Source organism: Vulpes vulpes, chromosome 8 (assembly GCF_048418805.1).
Source record: "Vulpes vulpes isolate BD-2025 chromosome 8, VulVul3, whole genome shotgun sequence".
NCBI lineage: Eukaryota > Metazoa > Chordata > Mammalia > Carnivora > Canidae > Vulpes > Vulpes vulpes.
In genome coordinates, this window is record NC_132787.1 from 51,414,544 (window position 1) to 51,439,218 (window position 24,675).

General features: G+C 39.5%; 1 protein-coding gene across 22 annotated transcripts in view; it reads left to right on the plus strand.

The window, feature by feature from the left end:
* Positions 1-519: 519 nt before the first annotated feature.
* Positions 520-24,675, plus strand: part of POGZ (pogo transposable element derived with ZNF domain) — a 46,989-nt gene continuing 22,833 nt past the window's right edge. For 3 of the 22 annotated variants that reach the window (XM_072766518.1, XM_072766524.1, XM_072766529.1), the window contains exons 1-3: positions 532-898; positions 18,040-18,164; positions 19,140-19,298. In XM_072766518.1, the coding sequence (XP_072622619.1) occupies positions 18,041-18,164; positions 19,140-19,298 (283 nt within the window). In that variant the 5' untranslated portion in view covers positions 532-898; position 18,040. Of the gene's footprint in view, positions 899-13,375; positions 13,431-14,202; positions 14,263-18,039; positions 18,165-19,139; positions 19,299-24,675 lie in introns of all 22 variants that reach the window. The other 19 variants (XM_072766520.1, XM_072766525.1, XM_072766519.1 and 16 more) reach the window with 14 other exon arrangements.

The following is a 24,675-nucleotide window of genomic DNA, read 5'->3' on the forward strand; positions in this document are numbered from 1 at the left end:
CAAAGCAGTTTCCATACATGAATCACTTTGATAAGCAATATATGTGATTTCTTTCCAGAATCCAGTAGGGTTCAGAGTAAAAATAGCTTTTAAAAGTTCTTCACTTAAGACTACTGCCACAAGGCTACTTGGCCAAATGCCTCCTGATGAAGAGTATGTGCCATTCTGCTGCCTTTGTTCCAAGGACAGTTGTTGGTGCCATTGGGTCTCACTACCTGGACTGTGGCATGAGGTTCTCCTCTTGGTTAGGTACAAGACTTGAGTGGAAAGTGAGGAGGTGCCCAAAATTTCTTTGGAAAGTCCAGGCAAGTGAATTGGGCAGTATTTTCTTTGGAAATTCCATTTTTCTCATCAAGATTTAGATGTTGCTTCTGAAGCTAATTATTCTTATTTCATTTTTCTTAAATGTTTTTATTTATTTATTTATTTATTTGCAGGTCCAGACAAACTTGACTGGAAAAGAAGCCCGGGCAGGGGTTAGGATGAGCCCATGACGTGTCACACGCCGCAGCCAATTGAGAGGCCACGAGAGGGGGAGGGCGGAAGTGACGAGACGTATCCCTCCGCGGAGCGAGAGGGTTGGTGGGGGGAGTCGGCGTCTCTCTCCCCCGCGCCAGCTCCCGTACACGGAGCCGCATTCCTTGGCCCCCCCACCCCCTCCCTCGGGGCCCCCCCCGCCCCCCTCGGGAAAAAAATCCACCCCAAATCACTGGAACCCGAGGGAGGTTTCCTTTCCCCCGCGGGGAGACGCGCTCTCCACGGTTCCCTCTCAGCCGTCTCCCCAAGCCCCCGTCCCCTCCCCTGCTCCCACCCCCTTCTCCCGGCGCCGGGTGCGAGGTCCCTTTAAGGCGACGGCGCCTTCCTCGGGTCAGACTACCGGCGGCGACGACCACGGGAGGTGAGTAAGCGAGCGGGCGAGCCTTCTTTCTCCCCACCCCCTTCTCCCGGGGGTTCCGTTATCTTTTCGCTCGGCGAGGCGCTCGGAGGCGAGACAATGAGAGGGGGATGGGGCGGGGGCGCGAGGGGTGGGGGCAGGGGCCCGGTGGCGCGCGCCCCTGCTCCCCGCGAGTGCAGCGCGGCCCGGGCGGCGGCGGGCATGGGGCGCGGCTCGCGAGCGCGTGCGCCCCCGGAGCCGCGGGAGCTCGGGAGCCGCGCGACGGTCTGGGCCGGGCGGACCCTGCCTGCCTGCCGCCCGCCCCCGCCCCCCGGCGTCCTCCGCGGCGCGCGCGCGCGCACTCGCGCCCCACGGCCCCGCACACACCGACGTCCACACGCACGCCGGGCGCGAGGCGTCTCGGAGGAGTGGGCGGGCGGCGGGCGGTGGCCCGCGGGGAAAGGGGCGGGGGCGGGCGGCTGCGAGTCGGCGGGCGGGGGGCGAGGCCGCGCAGAGGTGACGTCCCGGGGGGAGCGCTCGCTTCTCCCGCCGCGCCCTCCCACCTCCCTAGGACTGGGGCGCTGTTCGGGCGCGAGGAGGAAAATGAGGGGTCGCTGTGCCGCTCCCTTGTGTTACGTAATCTCCGCTCGGTCCAGTAGTACATCCCAAGCCGTAGTGCGCTGCAGTTAGTTTACCAAGTCTCCTCCCTTGGCCCTAAAATTTCTCTGCGTTGGCGCCGTGATTTGTAAAATGGAATGGGGCGGAAAACCTTTCTTTCGGCTGATTATATCCTGCCGCGGTGGGCGCCATGTTCCTCCCAGGGACTATTTTGTCTAGATTCTCAGCACCTCCTGGAGAGGACTGATGTCGTTGATCCACCTGCCTTCCCTCCTTTCTGCCACTGACCCTGTTTTCCTCTCCCGCCAGACGCGGGATTCCTCCACGCTGTTCCTAACTGTGGACATAGCTCAGCTCACTTGTCTTGGGCCTTCTTAGCCCAGAAAAAGAGATGGGAAGAGGCTTGGAAGTCAGTTGGCCCCATCTCCTCTTTGAGATGCACACTGGAAGACAATTTTACCATCTCAGAACCACCACTTTGTTGCGGGTTGTAGCTCAGCCTCCTACATTCTAGACACCTCCCACTGCAGTTCAAAACCCTGCAGAAATGGAGTTTTACTTTCAAAGGAGTTTTCCCATCTAGTTGGAGGGGAAATAGCGGGGCAGATGATGAGCTGCACCAAGGGCTGCTCCTTGGTGAACAACATTGAATTTCCAGACCATGATGTGTTCTTGGGACCGGAGTTGGACTCTGAATTCGAACTCGTTCTCAAGATCTTTAAGTTCGGGATAGCTAAAAAGTACCTTGGAGGTTGCTGAAAGTGCTGTTTTAGGGGCTTCGTCCTCAAGTCTTTTCAGGTGGGAAGGGGAGGCTGTGTGTGGTGCTATCTTCTCTAAATTTTAACCGCCACATAAAGAACTGTTGATTTAGTGTAAAAGTGCTCAAAATACAATCTTAAAACAATTTCATGGCAAATTACATCCTTGATTTCCTTCCCCTTATACTACGGTTATGACACACCGGTCACGTTGGTGATGTATCTCAAACTAAAGGAACTAAGAAGATGAAGACTCTTGGGATGAACAGGATTTTGTTCGTTTCCACCCCAACCTTGAACCAGTGATATAATCTAGGAAAAGGTGACCCACTGACCTCTGGGGATCATTCAGAGCCTTCCAGGGGACCTGAGAGGTCATAACTATTTTCAAAGTAGAAAATACTAAGACACTATCTTTCTTCCAGTGACATTTGCACTGATGGTCCAAAAGCAAAGCTGAGTAAAACTGGTGGTCCGTTAGCACAAAGCAAGGCAGTTACACGAAACACCGTGTGAAAATGGCCTTGATGAAACAGTAGAAATGATTTTTATTAAATCTCAACCCTTGGGTACATGGTTTTTTAAGTTTTTTTAAGTCTTTGATCGAATAGGAAGGATGCATAAAGTACTTTGCTGACTAAGGAGGTACGGTCCTTCTCATAAGGAAAAGTGCTTGTGAGATTGAGTTATGAGCTGCTTGTTTCATGGAACAGCATTTTCACTTGAAAGAACTGACAAACTACAGTTTTTCACACTTTAAGGTTGGGCTTATATTTTCTTGACAACGAGGTGAGCATGTTATTTTGAGGAAACAATTGACAGTATTTGATACCAATGATAAAAATTTGAGAGTGAAAATTAGAATTTGTCAAAAGTTGACATCTCAGGTTTGACAGTTTAAATATTTTCTATATTTATATTTGTAGTGAAATATGTCAACATTTGGAGGATGGGCATTGCAGTAAATCTATATTTTCCAAGCTACCAATGCTGATATTTCACAATCATCATAAGTAAATATCCTTTCAGAATGCAAGGTACACTAGTGGATTTTAATGTAATAAAATATGAAAAGTTCATTGATAGGGATTCAGATAAGAAACTACCATTTGGGGACGCCTGGGTGGCTCAGTGGTTGAGCATCTGCCTTTGGCTCAGGGCATGATCCCAGTTTAAGGATCGAGTCCCACATCGAGATCCCTGTGAGGAGCCTGCTTCTCCCTCTATGTCTCTACCTCTCTCTGTGTCTCCCATGAATAAATAAAAAAACCTTAAAAAAAAAAAAAAAAAAGAAACTACCATTTGTCAAATTTTAGTATTGTGTCAATATACACAGCTGTCTGAAAAGGTTTTTGAATACTTTTCCTTTTTCCTGCTGTGAGGCCAGATAGTCTACAGGAACAGACTGAATGCATAAGCACTATGAGAATCCAGCTGCCTTCTATTAAGCTAGACCTTAAATTTAGGCAAAAATGTAAAAAAAAAAAAAAAAAGTTACTCTTTTTGGGAAAAATAGTAATTTTTAATTGAAAGTGTTATTTATGTCAGCTTGATGGCTCATTGTTAATTGTATTGATAAATACTTTTTTTTTTTAAATTTATTTATGATAGTCACACACACACACACACAGAGAGAGGCAGAGACACAGGCAGAGGGAGAAGCAGGCTCCATGCACTGGGAGCCTGACATGGGATTCGATCCCGGGTCACCAGGATCGCGCCCTGGGCCAAAGGCAGGTGCCAAACTGCTGCACCACCCAGGGATCTCTTGATAAATACTTTTGTTTTAATGTCTAATATGGTAAATATCAAAAGATGTAATCCATATAAATAAAAACTCTCTGAGTTCCTCAGTAATTTTAAGAATGTAAAGGGGTCTCAAGACCAAAAAATTTGGGAATGACTTGGTGTGTCCTATGTGTCTACTTTTGAGATCATCCTAATCTGCCTCCATTTAGGAACCTCTGAAGAATTTACAAAATGTTAGTTGAAGTTAATAATGGAAGAGGCAGTGGCTTGGGGAAGAATTCTAGAGAAAAAGGTCGTTTGAATCTTGGCTCTGGATTACAGTTCTTTACTAACTATAACCTTGGTCAAGTTACTGAATCTCTTTAAACATCCTTTTAAATCTCATTTGTAAAATGTAGTACTTATTACATACAACTGTGAGAATTCGTTGAGATGATGAGTGTAAATTATATAATAATGTCTGGCAGTATCACGGTAAAATAAAATACATTCCAGGTAATGTTTCAGTCTTTATTGTACGTATATGTCTTTTTGTTGAGGGTGAGGATTGCTGATTTAAATTACAAACCCTAGAGCTGATTCGTGTCTTTGTCATATCAGTATAATAAGATTTTGATTCTTAGGCATTCTGGTTTGTAATATTAAACCCATATCCAGGGATCCCTGGGTGGCGCAGCAGTTTGGCGCCTGCCTTTGGCCCAGGGCGCGATCCTGGAGACCCGGGATCGGGTCCCACGTCGGGTTCCCGGTGCATGGAGCCTGCTTCTTCCTCTGCCTATCTCTCTCTGCCTCTCTCTCTGTGACTGTCATAAAATTAAAAAAAACAATTTAGAAAGCTTCAAATTTAGGAGAAAAAAAAAAAACCCATATCCACAGAAACCCATTTTTACATATAAGTCAGGAGGAGAAAAGGGCTAACATATTACTGATATTTAGCAAAAAATGAAATCGATGGAATAGATTTAGAATTTAGGTAACATAACAACTGTTAGTGAAGAAAAGCTTTTCTTTGGAAAGAGAATCCTGAATATTTAACTCTTTAAAAATAGGGAACTTACTTTTTATTTTAATGGTTTTTAGTAAAGAGCACATAACTTGTATCCAGGTGCTTCTTGATAGAGTTGCTCTCTGGTAACTTGAAAATATTTTGCATTTGGGAGTAATAGATTATTAACACTATTTAAGAACAGGTTGTGGGATCCCTGGGTGGCGCAGCGGTTTGGCGCCTGCCTTTGGCCCAGGGCGCGATCCTGGAGACCCGGGATCGAGTCCCGCGTCGGGCTCCCGGTGCATGGAGCCTGCTTCTCCCTCTGCCTGTGTCTCTGCCTCTCTCTCTCTCTCTCTCTCTCTCTCTCTCTCTGTATGACTCTCATAAATAAATAATAAAAAAAAATTAAAAAAAAAAAAAAAAAAAAAAGAACAGGTTGTGAATATTATATGTAGATTTTACAACTTATATTCTGTAAGGGACAAAATAGGTCACGAAAAGACTGGGAAAATAAAAGCTTCTTACAGGTGTATTTTTTTTTTTTAAGTCAAAATAGAATTAACTTGAAATCAAATGCCAGTAGTTTTGAGGATTTATTTTTCATGTTGGAATAAGAGTGTATTCTTTTTTTTTTTTTTTTTAAATTTTTTATTTATTTATGATAGGCACACAGTGAGAGAGAGAGAAGCAGAGACACAGGCAGAGGGAGAAGCAGGCTCCATACACCGGGAGCCCGATGTGGGATTCGATCCCAGGTCTCCAGGATGGCGCCCTGGGCCAAAGGCAGGCGCTAAACCACTGCGCCACCCAGGGATCCCTTTTTTTTTTTTTTTTTTTTAAATTTTTTATTTATTTATGAATAAGAGTGTATTCTTAAATGTTTTCTGTTTTTTTCTTTTTTAAAGATTTATTTTTTTTAAAGATTTTTTGAGGATTGTTTATTTTTCATGTTGGAATAAGAGTGTATTCTTAAATGTTTTCTTTTTTTTTAAGATTTTTTTTTTTTTTAAGATTTTCTTTATTCATGAGAGAGACACAGAGAGAGAGAGAGAGAGAGGCACAGACACAGGCAGAGGGAGAAGCCTCTGAATCTCTTTAAACATCCTGCACACAGGGAGCCCTATGTGGGACTCGATCCTGGGTTTCCAGGATCACACCCTGGGCCGAAGGCAGGTGCCAAACCGCTGAGCCACCCGGGCTGCCCTTTTCTTTGTTTTCTAAAATACTTTTCATGTTCCAAATTTTTTTTTTAATCTTGATTTATGGGCGGGTTGTATACTAGCAGTGGATTAAAAATGTTAAATTCTGAATTCTTCATTCCTGGTATTTATGTTTATGAAAGAACCAAATTAAAGGAATTCAAAGCTTCAAGAGCTAAACCTGGAGAGTTTTGGTAGAAAACATGTTTTCTATTACTATTTGAGATGAGGATAGGTAAACATTTGCTGCCATTAAGTACCTCAAATGTAGACTGACAGGTGTATCTGCTGGATTTTTTCTGTTGCTTTTATTTTTTTTTTTTTTTTTTATTTATTTATTTATTTATTTATTTATTTATTTATTTATTTATTTAGGATAGTCACACAGAGAGAGAGAGAGACAGAGACATAGGCAGAGGGAGAAGCAGGCTCCATGCACCGGGAGCCCGACGTGGGATTCGATCCTGGGTCTCCAGGATCGCGCCCTGGGCCAAAGGCAGGCGCTAAACCGCTGCGCCACCCAGGGATCCCCTGTTGCTTTTAAATAACAGGTTGTTTGTAAAGATTCTCTTTATATATTGCTTTTCAATATGTAGACTTTTACTGACTAGCTAGGACCTAAGTATAGACCACCATATTTGCCAGCCCTTAAGATACAATTCACTTCTCTAGGAAGGTGTGTCTGCCATACCAGTATTATGGATGGAAAGATGAATGCCAAAGACTTAAAAGGCTATGGGAATTCTGATAGACCTGTGTGAGTTGCAGTGTTGAGCAAAGCCTACCAAGTACACAAAAATTGTGTTGTCAGTATAATTACTGCTATAAAATACAGAAACCAGATAGGTTACCAAGATGTCAAATAATGGATTGGATTAATGGAAGATGGCAAAGTTCATCTCCTCTTAGAGTACCTCCTTGAAATCCTATATAATCCATCTTATTAGATTCATGTCTTCTAACATTATTTAGGTATCATGTACATCTTAAGAAGTGTGTGTATACAGTCTATATGAAAATTGCTCCTGGAAATAAGAACAAATTAACAGAAAATTCAATCAGTGGGGCTACCAGTTTTAGTAAATGACAAAAAGATAATGGCAGGATATGGTAATGCAAATATCACAACCAAAATATGAATAGGTTGGTTTTACCACTTTTTTCTCTTTTTAAAAATTTCAGCTTTATTAACATATAACTGACAAATAAAATGTAAGATATTTAAAGTGTACATTATGGTGATTTCATGTACTTTGTGAAAGGATTCCCTCCATGTAGTTAATGAACACATCACCTCACATTTAATTTTTTGTGTGAGAACATTTTAGTTCTACTTTGAGCAAATTTCAAGTATATGATAGTGTTTTCAATCATAGTCACCATGTTTTACATTAGATCCTCAGACCTTATTCATCTGATCTTCTCAACTTTTGGGGCACCTGAGTGGCTCAGTGGTTGGACCTCTGCCTTTGGCTTGGTTTGTGATCCTGGATCCTGGGATGGAATCCTGCATCAGGCTTCCCACAGGGAGCCTGCTTCTCCCTCTGCCTATGTCTCTGCCTTTCTATGTCTCTCATGAATAAATGGATAAAATCTTAAAAGATAAGTAACTCTCTCAGAGTCTATTTGAAAAAAAGATCTTCTCAACTTTTTATTAAGAAAATTTCATGCATGTAAAAGTGAAAAAACACAAGGAATACTGACAACCCATTACCTAGACAAAACGTTTTTTAAGTGTACTAATGTCTATGAAGAAAGCGCCAAAATACGCATATATTTGCTGAATCACTTGAAAGCCAGTCATTATGCTTCCACTAAATATTTCATGTATTTGCTAAGAATAAATATGTTCTCCTATATAACTCTAATGTAACTGTTTTTTCTAAGAAAATTTAAAAAGTAATTCCTAGCTGGTGGTGGTGGGAATCAGTGAAATAAGTGAAGGGGATTGAGAGTACACTTAACCTTGAGCACTGAGTAATGTAACTGACAGGATATGTGAACTATCCTGGAATTGAAATTAAAAAAATAAAAAGATTTAAAAATTTAAATAATGAAAAGTAATTCCCAAGTGTCATCTAGTATCTAATCATATATTCACATGTCCAAGTTGTTCCCGAAATGTCATAGCTTTTATATGAACCAAAATCCAATAAAGGTTCACATGTTTTATATGTTATGTCTCTTCAGTTTCTTTTAATTTAGTTTGGTCTCTGTGTGTGTGTGTGTGTGTGTCTGTCACAGTTTTAAAGAACATGTTACTAGTTTTATAGAATGCTCTGCATTTTGCACTTGTCTGATTATTTCTTTATAGAATGTCCCACCTTCTGAATTTATCTCATTATTTCCTTATAGTGCTACTTATTCCTTTTTTGCTGTTTCCTGCAAACTGCAAGTTAAGCTTGATTGGATTAAGGTTAAACATTATTGTTAAGGCTTGTTTGTTGTTTACAAAAGAATATACCACACACCAGTTGATGACAGGCAGAGTTTGGATTATTGGCTAATATTTTTCTATTTATTTATTTGTTTATTAAAAGTTTATTTAATTGAGAGAAAGCTTGCAGAAGTGGAGGGGAGAGGGAGAGGGACAAACAGGATCCCTGCTGAGCAGGGAGCCTGATGTGAGGCTTGATTCCAAGACCCTGGGATCCTGAGCTTATCTGACTGAGCCACTCAGGTGCCACAACATCTTTCTGTTTAAACTTAAGTACTGTCATAACCTTTGTTTTTTGATACACCAAGCTACGTCTATAACTTAAAGTTCAAACATAACAAGACTGAGAAAACACAGAAAAAGTTTTGCTTCATATCATTTTGGTTCACTGCCCTCTGAGAAAATGACTTGGAAGTTGGACAGGCAAGAAGGGTTGACATATTTAGCAGAAGCAACACACAGAGGGATTGTGATGGGGTCAAAACCAGAAATTTTAGGGCACCTGGGCAGCTTGGTTGAACATCTGACTCTTGGTTTCAGCTCGGGTCATGAGCTCAGTCCTGGGATCCAGTCCTGCATGGGGCTCTGTGCTGGGCAGGGAGTCTGCTTGAGAATCTCCCTCTCCTCCTCCCCAAATAAATCTTTAAAAAAAATTTTTTTTTTTAGAAATGGAGATTAAATTTAGAAATTGGGAAATTCTTTTCACCAAAATTATTCAGCAGTCAATACTAACAACATATGGTTACAAGCAATACTGATAATAACCATAATCTCAGAGAATTGACATCATGATGCTCCTGTTTTATGAAGAGAAATTAGATACTTGGGCGAAAAGAATAATGGTACAGAAGTTAGGTAAATATGAAGATAAAACCAAGTTTCACAGGTAGATGATTATAAGGTGAAACAAACCAGATGCATATAGATCTTTATAAAAAATGTTTTTACTTTGTAAAATGTAACTATCTGAACAATTCATTGGAAAATTGTTCTACTCATGTTTGTTTTTGAGAATATAAATATTTTATAAAGAAATGGTAGTTGCTTATGCATAGAATGTGAGCAATGGTTTTAAAATTTTTCCCCTTCAGAGCATGGATTCAGTTTGATCACATTCTCTCAATCTTGGCACTAGTGATGTTTTAGAACAGATAAATTCCTAGCTGACCTGTGCATTATAGGAGGCTTAAGAGCGCTCCTGGCCACTACCCACTAGATAAATGTCAGTAGCACCCATCCCCAACCCCCACTCGTAGTTCTGGCTACCAAAACGGTCTCTAGACATTGCCAAATGTCTTCTAAGGGGCAGATTCCCATTTTTGAGTATCACTGGGTTGGATAAAATCCACTAGCATGTGTGAAGATTCCTTAATATAATGTCCTCTGATTTGGTTTCCCTTTATGTAACCTGTGTACAGCTGTTGAACCCAAATGTCTTCTGCAGATAGGCTGCACAGCTTGGGCTGTGCCTGGTATGCGTTGAAGAATAGTGGGATATGATGAAATATTTTAGCTCTGTTGGAAATTTTATTGAAGGGAGAAATGATCTCTTCATTTATAAGTCAAAGTAGGCCTTTTGCTTTAATCACCCTCCCCCAACTCTCCAGTTTTTTATTATTATTTTATTATTATTTTATTATTTATTTATTATTATTTATTAGCTCTATAAGCTTATATGGTATGGATAGTTTTTGTTAGGAATAGTTGAGAGATTGCTATTTGCTATCTGTGAGTGATCTATGTTTATCTTAACATTCAAGAAAAGAGGATCTTTCAAAAACAGTTATTTAAAGGGGTTGATTAAGCTAAATGCATCCTCTTTGTTAACCTTTGTCCTTAAAATTTTTAAGTCATTTTTAAAATTTTTATTTATTTATTTGAGAGAGAGGGAGTGATCAAGAAAGAGAGCACAAGCAGGGGGAGGGGCAGAGAGAGACACAGGAGCAGACTCCTTGCCCAGCAGGGAGCCTGTATGGGGCTCTATCCCAGGACCCTGGGATCATGACCAGAGCCAAAGGCAGATGTTTAACCAACTGAGCCACCGAGGCCCCCCCTTAAATTTTTTTTTTTTTTTATTAAAGATTTTATTTATTTGAAAGAGAGATGAGCAGGAGAGGTAGAGGCAGAGAGAGAGAATCCCAGGCAGACTCCACATGGAGCGCAGAGCTAGATTTAGGGCCCAATCTCATGACCTTGAGATCACAATCTAGTTGAAACCAAGATACTGTTAAGCATTCATGCCACCCAGGTGCCCCATGCTTAGAATTTTTAACTACAGTTGATCCCTGAACAGTGTGTGGGGGAATGTTAGGAATATCAACAACCTGACACACACCCCCCCCCCCCAGTTAAAAATCTCCATATAACTTTTGACTCTCCAAAAACTTAACTGCTAATAGTGAGAATTGGGAGAGATACTTTTTACTGTGATACACAATTTACTGGGGAGACAAACTGCTCAAGAGGTGTTTTAAGGGAGCACTGGGATACTCTTGATCTCCCTGCAATAGCAATAGGAAGTGACTACAAAATTATTGCAGTAGTACAGTATATACTACAGTTAATTTTAAGCAGTTGTTTAATACTGCATCTTTGTTTACATTCCCTCAACTGCAAATGGCACCATATATAGTCGCTAAGTGTGTAAGTTTTGATAAATTTGACCTTTTATAATAGGTTTGTGTATATTTTATGGTAGTAAATGGTAAAATAAACTAATATCAACATATATTTTATGTATTCATGATAGAGCTAACTTTTTCTTATTTTTTCAAAATTTCTAGGCTCTATAGTTCAAGTTTTTTTCAAATTGTCATGAATCCAGTATATTTATTGAAAAAAAAATCTGTACAAGTGTACCTGCACAGTTCAAACTTACGTTATTCAAGGATCAATTGTATATGTAAATTCTGCCAATCAGGAAAATGACCCAGGCTGCTTCTTAGGGGAAAGGAAAGGAATTTGGGATAGGGGAATAGTGGAAGTAATAGGAAAGTTTTTGCTCAATAGCATAAGTTACAAGAATGAGAAATCTTAAGAATTTCAGGACAAAGTAGAATTTTTTTTTTAAGATTTATTTATTCATGAGAGACACAGAGAGAAAAGAGGCAGAGACAGGCAGAGGGAGAAGCAGGCTCTCCCCACAGGGAGACTGATGCGGGGCTCCATCCTGGATCCGGCGATCCTGCCCTGAGCCAAAGGCAGACACTCAACTGCTGAGCCACCCAGGTGTCCCGAGAAAGTAGAATTTTAAGTTTCTAAGACAAATATATTTTTTTAAGATTTTATTTATTCATTCATGAGAAACAGGCAGAGACATTGGCAGAGGGAGAAGCAGGCTCCCCAGGAGGAGCCCATTGTGGGACTCAACCCCAGGACCCCGAGGTCACGACCTGAGCCAAAGGCAGACACTCAACCACTGAGCAACCCAGGTGCCCTAAGACAAATATTCTTTGTAGATGTGGAATTTTTCTTCCATGTATCAGAGGAGTGACATTGAGGATATCTGGCTAATAATCATTTGGTTGATAAGGAGATAGTTTTATATTTAAAATGAGTAGAAAGGTCCCTAGCATCTAGACTGGTGTGGAATACCATTCCCCACCAAAAGGAATCAGACTCTTTAGAGAAATGGATGATTCTAGGTCTGGGGCAGGAAATGTATGAGAAGAGCCTAGAACATCTTGTCTATCATAGCAAGGATTTTATCAGATACTACTAAAGGTTGTGTCAGAAGGACTTGGGAGCTAACTGAAGAAGTTACACTGGCAAAATAGGACACTTTTGAGTATAAGTAAAAATAACTGCAGTGGTTCAAAACACAAATTATATTACGTAAGAGTGCCTGGGTGGTTCAGTTGGTAAAGCATTCAGCTCTTGATTTTGGCTCAAGTCATGATATGAGGGTTTTGAGATTGAGCCCTGCTTAAGATTCTCTCTCCCCTTCCCCTCTGCCCCTCCTTTCTCCTCTCTCAAAAAAGAAAATATGATATCATAATGATAGTTTAACAAGTTTATTGGTCACTTTGAAATGCTATGAATTCTTTTAAAAACTGGTAAATAAAGGGAAAGAAGCTAATGAGATAGAAGGAATCAAGATAGAAGGAATACCCACCACTGGGTAATCAAATAATAAGATATGTTTTGGATTATTGTTTTTTAAATTTTTAAAAAAGTAATCTCTGCATCCAGCATGGGGTTTGAACTCAGGACCTCAAACCAAGGGTTGCATGCTCCACTGATTGAGCCAGCCAGGCACCCTTGCTTTTTGTTTTGTTTTTAAATTTAGTTTAAAGATTTATTTTATTTTTAGAGAGTGTTATGGGGTGGGGGGAGACAGATGACAGAAGGAGATATATGATAGAGAATCTTAAGCTGACTCCCTGCTGAGTACAGACCTGGGGCTGGATCCCACGACCCTGTGATTATGACCTGAGTTGAAATCGAGAGTCAGACACAACCCACTGAGTGACCCAGGCACCCCTGCTTTTTGTTTCACTTTGTAAGTGAAGAAGGAATGATTTAAAACGACTAGATTCAGGGGCACCTGGGTGGGTCAGTTGGTTAAGCATCTGCCTTCAGCTCAGGTCATGATCCTGGGAGTCCTGGGTTCCAGCTCCGCATCAGGCTCTCTACTCTGTGGGGAACCTGCTTCTCCCTCCACCTGCCACTCTTCCTCTTTGGGCATGTGCGTGCACGCTCTCTCTTGCTCTATCAGATAAATAAAACCTTTTTTTTTTTTTTTTTTTAAAGAACAACTAGATCCAACATTGAGCGTTGCCTCTTGGTGGAAGAAAACCCCATCCTTGTGAGTAGTTTTTGGGGAAAAAAGTTCAACCTGTATTTAATCATGCCAGTAGATCCAACTGTCAGTTTCAGGATATCCAGGGGACAGAGGCATTATAGTAAATGCTATGGGTATGTGGTCAACAATATCTAGGTTGTAGAAATTACAAGAGGTGAGCTGGTTCTTCAATAAATAAATTGCAGGAGAGGGGAAAAAAGATGAAGACCTATAAATTAAAAGAGACTTAAGAAACATCAAATAATCATAATATATGATTTGGATTGTGAATTAGGATTGTTTGAATTAAACAAACTTAAGAAGTGTGGTTTTTGAGAGAATTTGAATTCAATATTGATATTAAGGGACTACCAATTTTTAGGCATTTAATGTTATTTTTGGTTTTGTTATATAATCTTTCAGGTCTTTATCTTTTAGAGCTACATACCAAAACATTTATGAATACAATAGGGATTAGCTTCAAAATAATATGAAGGAGAGGGAGCATAGATAAAACAAGAACAATTTTGGATTGAATATTTTTGAAGCTGGGTGATGGATACATCTCTACTTTTGTATTTAAGTAGAATTTATATCATTTTTAAAATAGAAAAGAATCATGACAGTTTTGATTGAAAGATTCATACTTGTAATATGATGAAAGTTTGCGCCTTTACTTGGTTATAGTATGATTTCTCAAATTTGCTGTCCATCCCAAGTTTTCCTCTTGATATGTGGCACTGTGTTCACTGCGTGCTGGCCTTTATTTTCTGAAATTTATATTTTTACCTGGCAGTTATTTAGAAGAAATGAAAATGCCCCTAAATTGAGTAAGAATTGAATTCCAACTTGTTAGGTAAGTCTGACTGAATACACCTTCTCTACAAAATAGTAGAGAAGATACGAGAAAACATCCAGGTTTTGTTTTTTGTTTTTTTTTCTTTGTGAGAAGTTAAGTTAAAGGTTTGGTATGGAAAGAGGTTAAACATTAGTAGAATGATAGTTTAGGGAGATCCATATATTGTAGTACTGCATATTTAATAATTCCTATCTTTGGGATCCCTGGGTGGCGCAGCGGTTTGGCGCCTGCCTTTGGCCCAGGGCGCGATCCTGGAGATCTGGGATCGAATCCCACGTCAGGCTCCCCGTGCATGGAGCCTGCTTCTCCCTCTGCCTGTGTCTCTGCCTCTCTCTCACTGTATTCCTATCATAAATAAATAAAAAATTAAAAAAAAATTCCTATCTTTGATAAAAAATAGTTGAAAGGTGGCTATATGCCATGGATCACTTGAAAGACCACAGAAAACGATGGTGTTTCTTTGTGAGCATCTTGGTAGATATATTAAATATAGCATTTCATCATATTAATGAAGATTTCTTTTTCATAACTGGGAAACTGCAAGAAGGGTGCTAAATTTGCATTTTTCAAGTTTATGAAGTATTTAATTTAGGTTGGTATCTATTGTGGTATGTCCTATCTTTTCAACATAGTTTTTTTTTTTTTTTATCCTAAACTATAGATGCTAAAATTAATGATCACGCTCAGAGATAAGAATTTAGGTCAGAATTGAAGACTATTTGAAAAACTTGTTTTCAGTGAGATGTTGGATATAAGTAGGTGAAGTATGCTGTTAGCACCATTTTGAATCTTTTAATTTACATTATTTGTCTCGCCACAACATATACCTGGGGAGTTCTTTTTCTCTCTCACTTAATAAAAAGTAGTTAGGCCACAAACATTTTCCTTAGCCATCTTCTCAGATCTACCCTTGCCACTCTGTTTCTTAGAATATCTTTTTTTTTTTTTTTTTAATTTTTATTTATTTATGATAGTCACACAGGGAGAGAGAGAGAGAGGCAGAGACACAGGCAGAGGGAGAAGCAGGCTCCATGCACCGGAAGCCCGATGTGGGATTCAATCCCGGGTCTCCAGGATCGCGCCCTGGGCCAAAGGCAGGCGCCAAACCGCTGCGCCACCCAGGGATCCCTAGAATATCTTTTAAAATAGGATTTAGCATAGTTTAACTTTGTGATCAAGTGGAAGAAACTGATTATTCTTTTTTTTTTTTTTAAGATTTTATTGATTTATTCATTAGAGACACAGAGTGAGAGGCAGAGACATAGGCAGAGGGAGAAGAAGGCTTCCCACAAGAAGCCCGATGCGGGACTTGATTCCAGATCCTGGGATCAGGACCTGAGCCAAAGGCAGATGCTCAATGGCAGAGCCATCCAGGTTTCCTGAAGCTTTGATTGTTCTTATTACAATTCATTGCTTCACAAAATAAAACATTCACTCAGTCTCTTAAAATATTATATAGAAATAGTTGAGGTAAAAGACCAGCCGTTTGGATATGCTATTAAAATATCCACAGGCATGACATTGAAAACCACAATTTGCATTCAGATAGCTCTACTTAATCTGAAGGAAAGTTCTCCACAGATTGTGCAGCATATATATGGGGAGTTTGCTTGCAGCTGGTCAGAGTTAAAAGAAGGTGCTTGAGAACCATCTGTAGAAGTTAACATCCACAGTTTTATTCCTTCTGCTGGGTGTCTAATATTTATGCATTAGTTATCTGTTGGTTATGGGCTCTGAGAAAGTTACGCAGCAAAGAACTGGTATAAAACCAAATAGTTAAAAAAAAAAAAAAAGTTCTTGGGGCCCCTAGGTGGCTTAGTTGGTTAAGTGGTTAAACACCTGCTTTCTGCTCAGGTCATGATCCCAGAGTCCCTGGACAGGACCCTATGGGGCTCCCTGCTCAACGGGGAGCCTGCTTCTCCCTCGCCTTCTGCCCCTTCCCCGACCCCTGCTCGTGTGTGTGTGTGTGTGTGTGTGTGTGTGTGTGTGTGTGTATGTGTGTGTATGGGCTCTTTCGCTTTCTCAAAAAAAATCTTAAAAAAGAAAGTGTGTATTATATGTTGGCAAATTGAATTTAAAATATTACCTTATTCAGTGAAACTAGACTGAAAATACACAAGTTTGTGTTGTGCAGTCTTTGCTCAAGGAATGCCTGTGATATGGATTTGGCTTTTTAATTCAGTTTCTGGCTAGCATGATCTTACATATAGAAGTTAAGTCTGAAACTAAAAATTTAAGTTGATACTTTATATGGTTTTTTTTCCTTCTTCATACCTTCTACCCTTTGTGATTTTGGTCTGGGAAGACAGAAATAATTAAAATAGAATGTTAGAAACCAGTTAAAATCAAGTTAGGCAGTTTACCTATTGAAACTGGGCACTTGGCTATAGCTAACTCACCCAGGGCATTGACCAGATAGTTTAAATTTTCAAGGGAACAACGCCATCTGTTGGGCATCTTCAGAACAAATCCTGTCAAGTTGGATCCAGCTACTTATACTTAGACTCTTTAGTTTTAGGTTGGTGGTTTTGTTTTTGGCTTAGGAGTTTGGTAAAAAAAAAAGTTCTGAGATACTAAGGGCACTGTGAGAAACTTTGCATTAAAGGCTTTGTTTGAACATTGAGCAGGATGCCTGGGTGGCTCGGTGGTTGAGCTTCTGCCTTTAGTGCAGAGCGTGATCCTGGGATCTGGGATTGGTCCTGCATTGGGCTCCATTCAGGGAGCCTGCTTCTCCCCCTGCCTATGTCTCTGCCTCTGCCTCTCCCTTTCCCTCTCTCTCTCTCTCATGAATAAATAAATAATTATATGAACATTGAGCAGTAATGCTTCTACAATTCCAAGACAAAGAAATTGACCTTTAGGATCACCTTAGTGGCTCAGTGGTTGAATGTCTGCCTTTGGCTCAGGGCGTGTTACCAGTCCCAGGATCGAGTCCCACATTGGGCTCCTCGGGAGGAGCCTGCTTCTCCCTCTGCCTGTGTCTCTGCCTCTTTGTGTGTCTCTGATGAATAAATAAAAAAAATAAAAAAACAAGAAAGAAATTGACCTTTAGTCTACTAGTACTGGAGGGACAGAATAGCAAGCAATATCTCTTTGTATTGCAAAGCTGTGGGCTTTATATTTATAAGAAGCAAATAGTTTAGGCAAGTGCTTTCAAATTAAAGGCTGACTCCAAAATCATGGTGAGGTAAAAGGATACAATTTAGAGGGGAAAAGAACTACCACCCACTTTCTGAATTCAGGGCAATCCAGAATTTGATTGCAGCATTACCTTTTCAAAAGAGCAGCTAACAAGCTTAAGTTTATAAACTGTGACTAGACTGTGAGCTAGCTAGCTAGCTTCCTTCCTTCCTTCCTTCCATCCTTCCTTCTTAAAGATTTTCTTTCTAAGTCATCTGTATACCCAGAACGGGACTCAAACTTACAACCCCTGAGATCAGCAACCCCAAAACATTTTAATTGAAGACCCTGCTCTTGCATGATCTGCCTCACCCTAATCACACAGCCCTAGGTGTTACAGATTGAATTTTTATACTCCTACTAATTATGGAATAATTTGCTGTGGGCTTTTTCATAATAGTTTTTTTTTTTTTTTCAAGAATAAAAATAATTTTGGATCCTTCTAAATGTTGGGAAGGGGAGGTTAGGGGAAATGGTAGAGGGAGTACAAGGGGTGGGTTAACTGATAAATTCAAGAATATGATTCCATGTTTTGTATAAAATATTTCTCTTATTCTGAGATCAGTATCTTAATTTTGTCGTTTTTCCTTATAGCATGGCGGACACCGACCTCTTTATGGAATGTGAGGAGGAGGAGCTGGAGCCATGGCAGAAAATCAGTGATGTCATTGAGGATTCTGTCGTTGAAGATTATAATTCAGTGGATAAAACTACTACAGGTAACAAAAACTCTTGATCTTAGGTTATTACTTAAATTTGGTTCAATTGAATGGCGTTTTTGTTAAAGTGTGAGGTGTGGGAAGGACTTTAAGAATCCAGGGATGCCTCATTGTGGCACTGGTGCTTTTTTTTTTCGAGTGCTCTAGTCTGTAAAAATGCCTACATGAAGCTAGAAACACTATAGTTAATTCATTTAAAACCTTGAGAGTTGAATTAACCAATGCTTATCAAATATTTAGCAATCCTCTTACCAAATAAGGAATGAATGAAAATGCAAAGTAGTGGTGTGTATCAGTGTTCATTTATGTACCCAGTCAAAAACAGGATCCCATAGTAATTTTTTTCTTCTTTGTTTGTTTTACTTGACCTTGATTTCCTTTGTTAGTGAGCAGAATTTGCTTTGTGTCTGCCTTCATGGAAAGTTTACAAACTTAGGCTTGTTAGCTGCTCTTTCAAAAAGGTGATGTTGCAAGGTCAAATTCTAGATTGTCCTGAATTCAGAAAGTTGGGTATTAGTTCTTTCCCCCCCTAAATTGTATCCGTTGCTCTCATTTTTATCTTCCCTGCCTTGAGACCTGAAGATGGCATTGGTTTAGGCTGAAACAGGACACAGTTTCAGGATCTTGTGGACATCTTACTATGTATGCATGGTTATGAATACCAATAGTGGTGATAATAAACCTCTGAGTCCTAGAGGTTTGCTTGTGTTTTATAAGCAAAACCTTAAAATACTGGTTCAGTGAGCTTGTGATCTAAATTAACCAGGCAATGTGAGATGAAGGAGTTATTGTGTCTAATTGGTGGAGTGAGGGACAAGTAGGAGGAGAAATCAGATGCACAGTTGTATTTGCAAAGAAAGCAGGAAACTTTTTGGTTATAGAGACCCCCACAACAAGATGAAAAGGGATTAGAACAGTATCCTTTAGTGTCATCTGTCCCTGTCTCCGAGTGACTCTGCCTCCCCTTCCCCACAGTTTCTGTGAGCCAGCAGCCAGTCTCGGCTCCAGTGCCCATCGCTGCCCATGCTTCTGTTGCTGGGCACCTCTCTACATCCACCACCGTTAGTAGCAGCGGGGCACAGAACAGCGACAGTACAAAGAAGACTCTTGTCACACTAATTGCCAACAACAATGGTAAGTGGGACTATCGGGGAAACTCTTCCTGGGCCAGAGGGTGAGAGAATTAAAGAGGTCTTAGGAACAGGTGTACTGGTTTAGTTTTAGGTGCTGATGTGGTTCTACTAGTTGGAGTGAATTTAGTAATGATTCTGTGATATAGAAGTGGTTCGGGAGCGGTGCTGTTCCTTCTGAGTTAGTGCTGAATTGATTCTGGTGTTTCAAGTCCCAGGGTAGCAGTAGGAGAGAAAATGTAAACCCAAAATTCCTAACTATTAGAGAGATCTGAGGTTTTGTTTGTTTGATTGTTATTTTTTTTTTAAGTAGAAGAGCCCTATTGGTTTGCTAAGAATTCTCCCAGGGCAGCTTTGTTCTGAATTTTTTCTGGCAGATTCATTTGGTTATTGGTTCCTGGGTATGGAAAATAGGATAGGGTTGTTGTCTATTTGAAGGAAATGGTGAAAGAGTAGTGTTTTTAGTGTATTTATTGACCAGAGAAGCTATAGAGTATTGGTTTCTATTTATTGGTTAGGTCTGAGATTCATCACTGGAATAAGCACTTTGTAGAATCATTGCATTGCTGCAGAGGACTTTTAATTATTTTTAAAAAATAAAATAGCTTTATTAATGAGAATAATGTGTATTATAGAAAAAGTAAACTAATAAAAAGTAAGGAAAAAATTTAATTGTAATCTTGCTACCTGGAGATAACTATTGGTAACTTTTATTTTGTATATATATGTACTTTGATATACTTCTGCATGCTATAAATAATGATACACTTTTTTACAAAAATGGACCATACAGACTCTATACTACTCTGTCTCCTTTTTCCCCTTAATATGTAATAAATATGTTCTCAGTTTAACAAATGTATGTCTGTAACATTGTTGATGAATAACTGCACAGTTGACCCTTGAACAACATGAGGGTCAGGGGTGCCAACTAGCTGCACATTTGAAAATCTACATATGACTTGACTCCCCAGAAACTTAACTACAGATAGACTTCTGTTGATAACAGTTGATTAGCGCATATTTTAGATGTAATGTGTATTATACTGTATTCTTACAATAAAGTCAGCTATAGAAAAATATTATTTAGAAAATCATGAAAAGTGAAATAACACAGTACTGTAATATGTTTATTGAAAAAAGATCCATGTACAGGTGGACCTGTGCAGTTAAAACCTGAGTTGTTCAGGGTCAACTGTATTTCCTGTTGTTTGGTTAACTGTTATTAACAATAGGTATAAAGGCTGCTTTATATCTATGCTGCTACTTTAAAGAGCTGTGTGAGCATTTCTGTATCTTTTGTCACATACTTAGTTCTAAGAATATATTTATAAATTTTAAATTGTTGGATCAAAGGTCATCACAGTTTTTAGGATTTTGATATTTTTCCTGGGTTGACAATCTAGAAATATTACATCAGTTTATATTTCTATTAGAAGTGCATATGGTGGTCTTATTTTTGGCTGTAACCGTTTACTCCTCTATTGTTAGATATTTCTTATAGTCCCTATTTTTTGTGATTACAGTGTTTGGTGAACATGCTCAGGCATTACATCTGTGCCCACTGTGTAAGCATATCTTCAGTAGAAAGTGAGATTGTTTAGGTCAGACATTTAAAATTGGATAGACAGTGTCAAATTGTCTTAATAGATTGTTCTGAGTAAATGCCCACCAATAGCTGTTTCCCCATATTGCTACTGACCTCACGTACTATTGAACTTAAATCTAATTTTTGTAGGTATTATTTCAGTTTTTGGTTACTGACAATAATGATTTTTATCACATGAAACGTCCTTAGATTTTTTTTAAACTTATAAATAGGGGCCCATATATATATATATATATATAAGATGAGGAACCACTATCCAGAGGATTCTCTCATTTTACAGATGTGGAAACCAAGTCTTAGAGTCTAAATAATGTGCTTAAGGTCAAATAGTTGGTAAGTGACTAAACTGGATTTGAATTGTCTAGATTTCAAAGTTTATATCCTTTGTGCTGTATTATAATGCTTTCTTGTATTTTTTTTTTTAAGATTGTATTTATTTGAGAGAGATAGAGAACATGAGCAAGGGGAGGGGCAAAGGAAGAGGAGAGAGGGACAAGCAGACTCCCTGCTAAAGTGAGGAGCCTGATGCCTGATATGGGGAATGATCCAAGGACCCAGAGACCATGACCTGAGCTGAAGTCAGGCACTTCACTGACTGAGCCACCCAGGAACCCCTGTGTATTTCTTTTAAAAGAATCTGTCAGAGTGCTGTTAGCAACCATATAGCTAAATTTTTCTTTGATCCTAGGATATTCCAAGACATGCTGACATGACCTAGTCTTCTTGGCTCCTTGAATGGACCCTTGATTTCTGAGCCCACCTAGAGCTGTATACAAAGTTTTAAAAAATACACATATATAAATTGATTTTATTTATGTCAGATACTTCTAGTATTCAAATATTCACCCATGCTAATAGAAAAAAAATTGAGTATAGACTGATAATGGCAGTTACATGTGTCATGTGTATCCTTCCAAAAAATTTTTATGCATAGATAAGCATGCATTAATAGATCCAATTTGTCAAGCCACCTCCCTTTTTGCACAAAACAGACAATTCTATAACTTTTTTTATCTTATATTCTTGAAATACCAATATAGGTTTAAGGATGAGACTTCAGAATAGAGTGAATTTAAAATGTTTCATCTTGGGACACCTGGGTGGCTCAGCAGCTGAGCGTCTGCCTTTGGCTCAGATCGTGATCCCGGACTTCCAGGATCAAGTCCCACATCGGGCTCCCTGCATGGAGCCTGCTTCTCTCTCTGCCTGTGTCTCTGCCTTTTGCTCTCAGTGTCTCTCATGAATAAATAAATAAATCTTTAAAAAAAATAAAAATAAATAAAATGTTTCATCTTCAGGGCATATGGGTGGTACAGTCAGTTAAGTGGCCAACTCTTGATTTCAGTTCACATCATGATCTCGGTCCTGGGTTTGAGCACCAGACTCCGTGTTCAGCAGGGAGTCTGCTTCAGGATTCTCTCCCTCTCTAAAATAAATAAATTAATCATAAAAAAAAATAACAAAAAGACCATCTAGTTTCTTAAATAGGCAAAAGATCTACAGAGACATTTCTCCAAAGAGAATATATAAATGGCCTGTAAGCACATGAAAAGATTCTAAACATCATTAATCATTAAGGAAATGAACATCATAACCACAATGAGGTACTACTTCATACCCACTAGGATGGCTGTAGTCAAAAAGATGGACAAATAATAAGTGCTGATGAGAATGTAGAGAAATTGGGACTCTCATATATTGCTGGTGAGAATGTAAAAATGGTGTGGCTACTTTAGAAAATAGTTTGGCAGTTTCTCAAAACATAGTTATCATGATGCAGCAGTTCTCCTAGCTATATACCCAAAACATGGAAACTGTTCACACAAAATGTCCTGCTCAAATGTTCATAGCATTATTCATTATAGCCCCAAAATGGAAATCTATAACCTAAGCTATTGAATGGATAAACAAAAGGTGATACTGCATGATGGAATATTATTAGCCCATAAAAAGGAAGGAAATACTGATAATATGATATAATATTAATAATCTTGAAAACATAGTGTTGGGCAGCCTGGGTGGCTCAGCGGTTTAGCACCGCCTTCAGCCCAGGGCATGATCCTGGAGACCCAGGATCAAGTCCCACGTCGGGCTCCCTGCATGGAGCCTGTTTCTTCCTTTGCCTCTCTCATTCTCTCTCTCTCTCTCTCTCTCTGTGTCTCTCATGAATAAATAAATAAAAGTTAAAAAAAAAAAAAAGAAAACATAGTGTTAAAAGTCAGGCACAAAGGCAACATATAGTATGACTCCACTTATATAAAATGTCCAAAATAGGCAAATCTCTAGTGACAGAAAATAGATTTTTGGTTGCCAGGGCTAGGGGAGAAGAGAATGGGGAATAACTGCTACTTGGTGTAAGATTTCTTCTTGGGATGATGGACATGTTCTGGAATTAAACTGATAGTTGCACAAACCTTGTGACTATATTAAAAACCCCCAAATTGTATACCTTAGATGAGTAAAGTGTATGGTATGCAGATGATACCTCAGTAAAGCTCTTTTTTAAAGAAAGTGTTAGGAATAAAATTTTGTAATGCTTCTACAATTCTTTTTGTTGTTCTTCAGTATCTACTAGCATTTAGAAATTACTTATATAGTTCTGACTGATGATACATTTGCTTTGATAATTATGTAGTAAAACAAACTACTGCTTAATTCTGAGCTATGAATGAATGTAATGTTATAGACTTCTTACTCGATAAGTTATGTTTTTCAACTCCTGTTCAGCTCATTTTGACTCCATTTAGCCCTCTTATCTCTGGGTTTTAAGGCTCTGTGAGTAAACCTGGAAGAGTAAAAGAATACATCAAGACCTTCAGATTTGTAAAACAGAACATATTGTGAGAGAAACTGCTGAATCTCTTCCCCTTATTTAATTGGGAACCATTAATGGGGAACCACGGTTTATGGCTGTGGTACCTAGTTTATTTGAGTGCACTCTTTGAGTCAGGGACTGGTTGGTTAATTCTTTTATAGGCTTTTAAGCCTAAGGATTTTGATAGCCTCTTTCATCCCCTGGAAAGAGAACTTTGTAAAACCCATGAATTGTCAGAATTTCTTTAAGGAAAGATTTTTTTTTTTTTTTTTTTTTAATTTATGATAGTCACAGAGAGAGAGAGAGAGAGAGGCAGAGACACAGGCAGAGGGAGAAGCAGGCTCCATGCGCCAGGAGCCCGACGTGGGATTCGATCCCGGGTCTCCAGGATCGCGCCCTGGGCCAAAGGCAGGCGCCAAACCGCTGCGCCACCCAGGGATCCCCAGAAAGATTTAATAAGAATGTAGAAATCATTTAAAATAATTTATTAGAGGGACGCCTGGATGGCTTAGCGGTTGAGCTCTGCCTACGGCTCAGGGCGTGATCCTGGAGTTCAGGGATTGAGCCCCACATCAGGCTTCCTGAGGGGAGCCTGCTTCTCCCTTTCCCTTTCCCTGGTGTCTCTGCCTCTCTCTGTGTCTCTCATGAATAAGTAAATAAAAATTTTTTAAAATTTTTATTAGAATTATTAGAATTCATTGGGGTTATTAAAAGATTCATAGAATGTGGGTGGGTGGTACAGAAAAAAAACAAAATTGGCCATAGTTAATAATTGTTGAAGCTAGGTGATGGGTATGTGGGGTTTCATTATGGTGTGCTATTTTTATGTGTATTTGAACTTCTCCATAATAGAACATTTAACATAGTAAATTGCCAGTATAATTAGCATAGATTGAACTTGGAATTTTTTATCTGTCAGCTGGTCAGCTGGCCTCATAACTGAGGTCTAGTCCACTG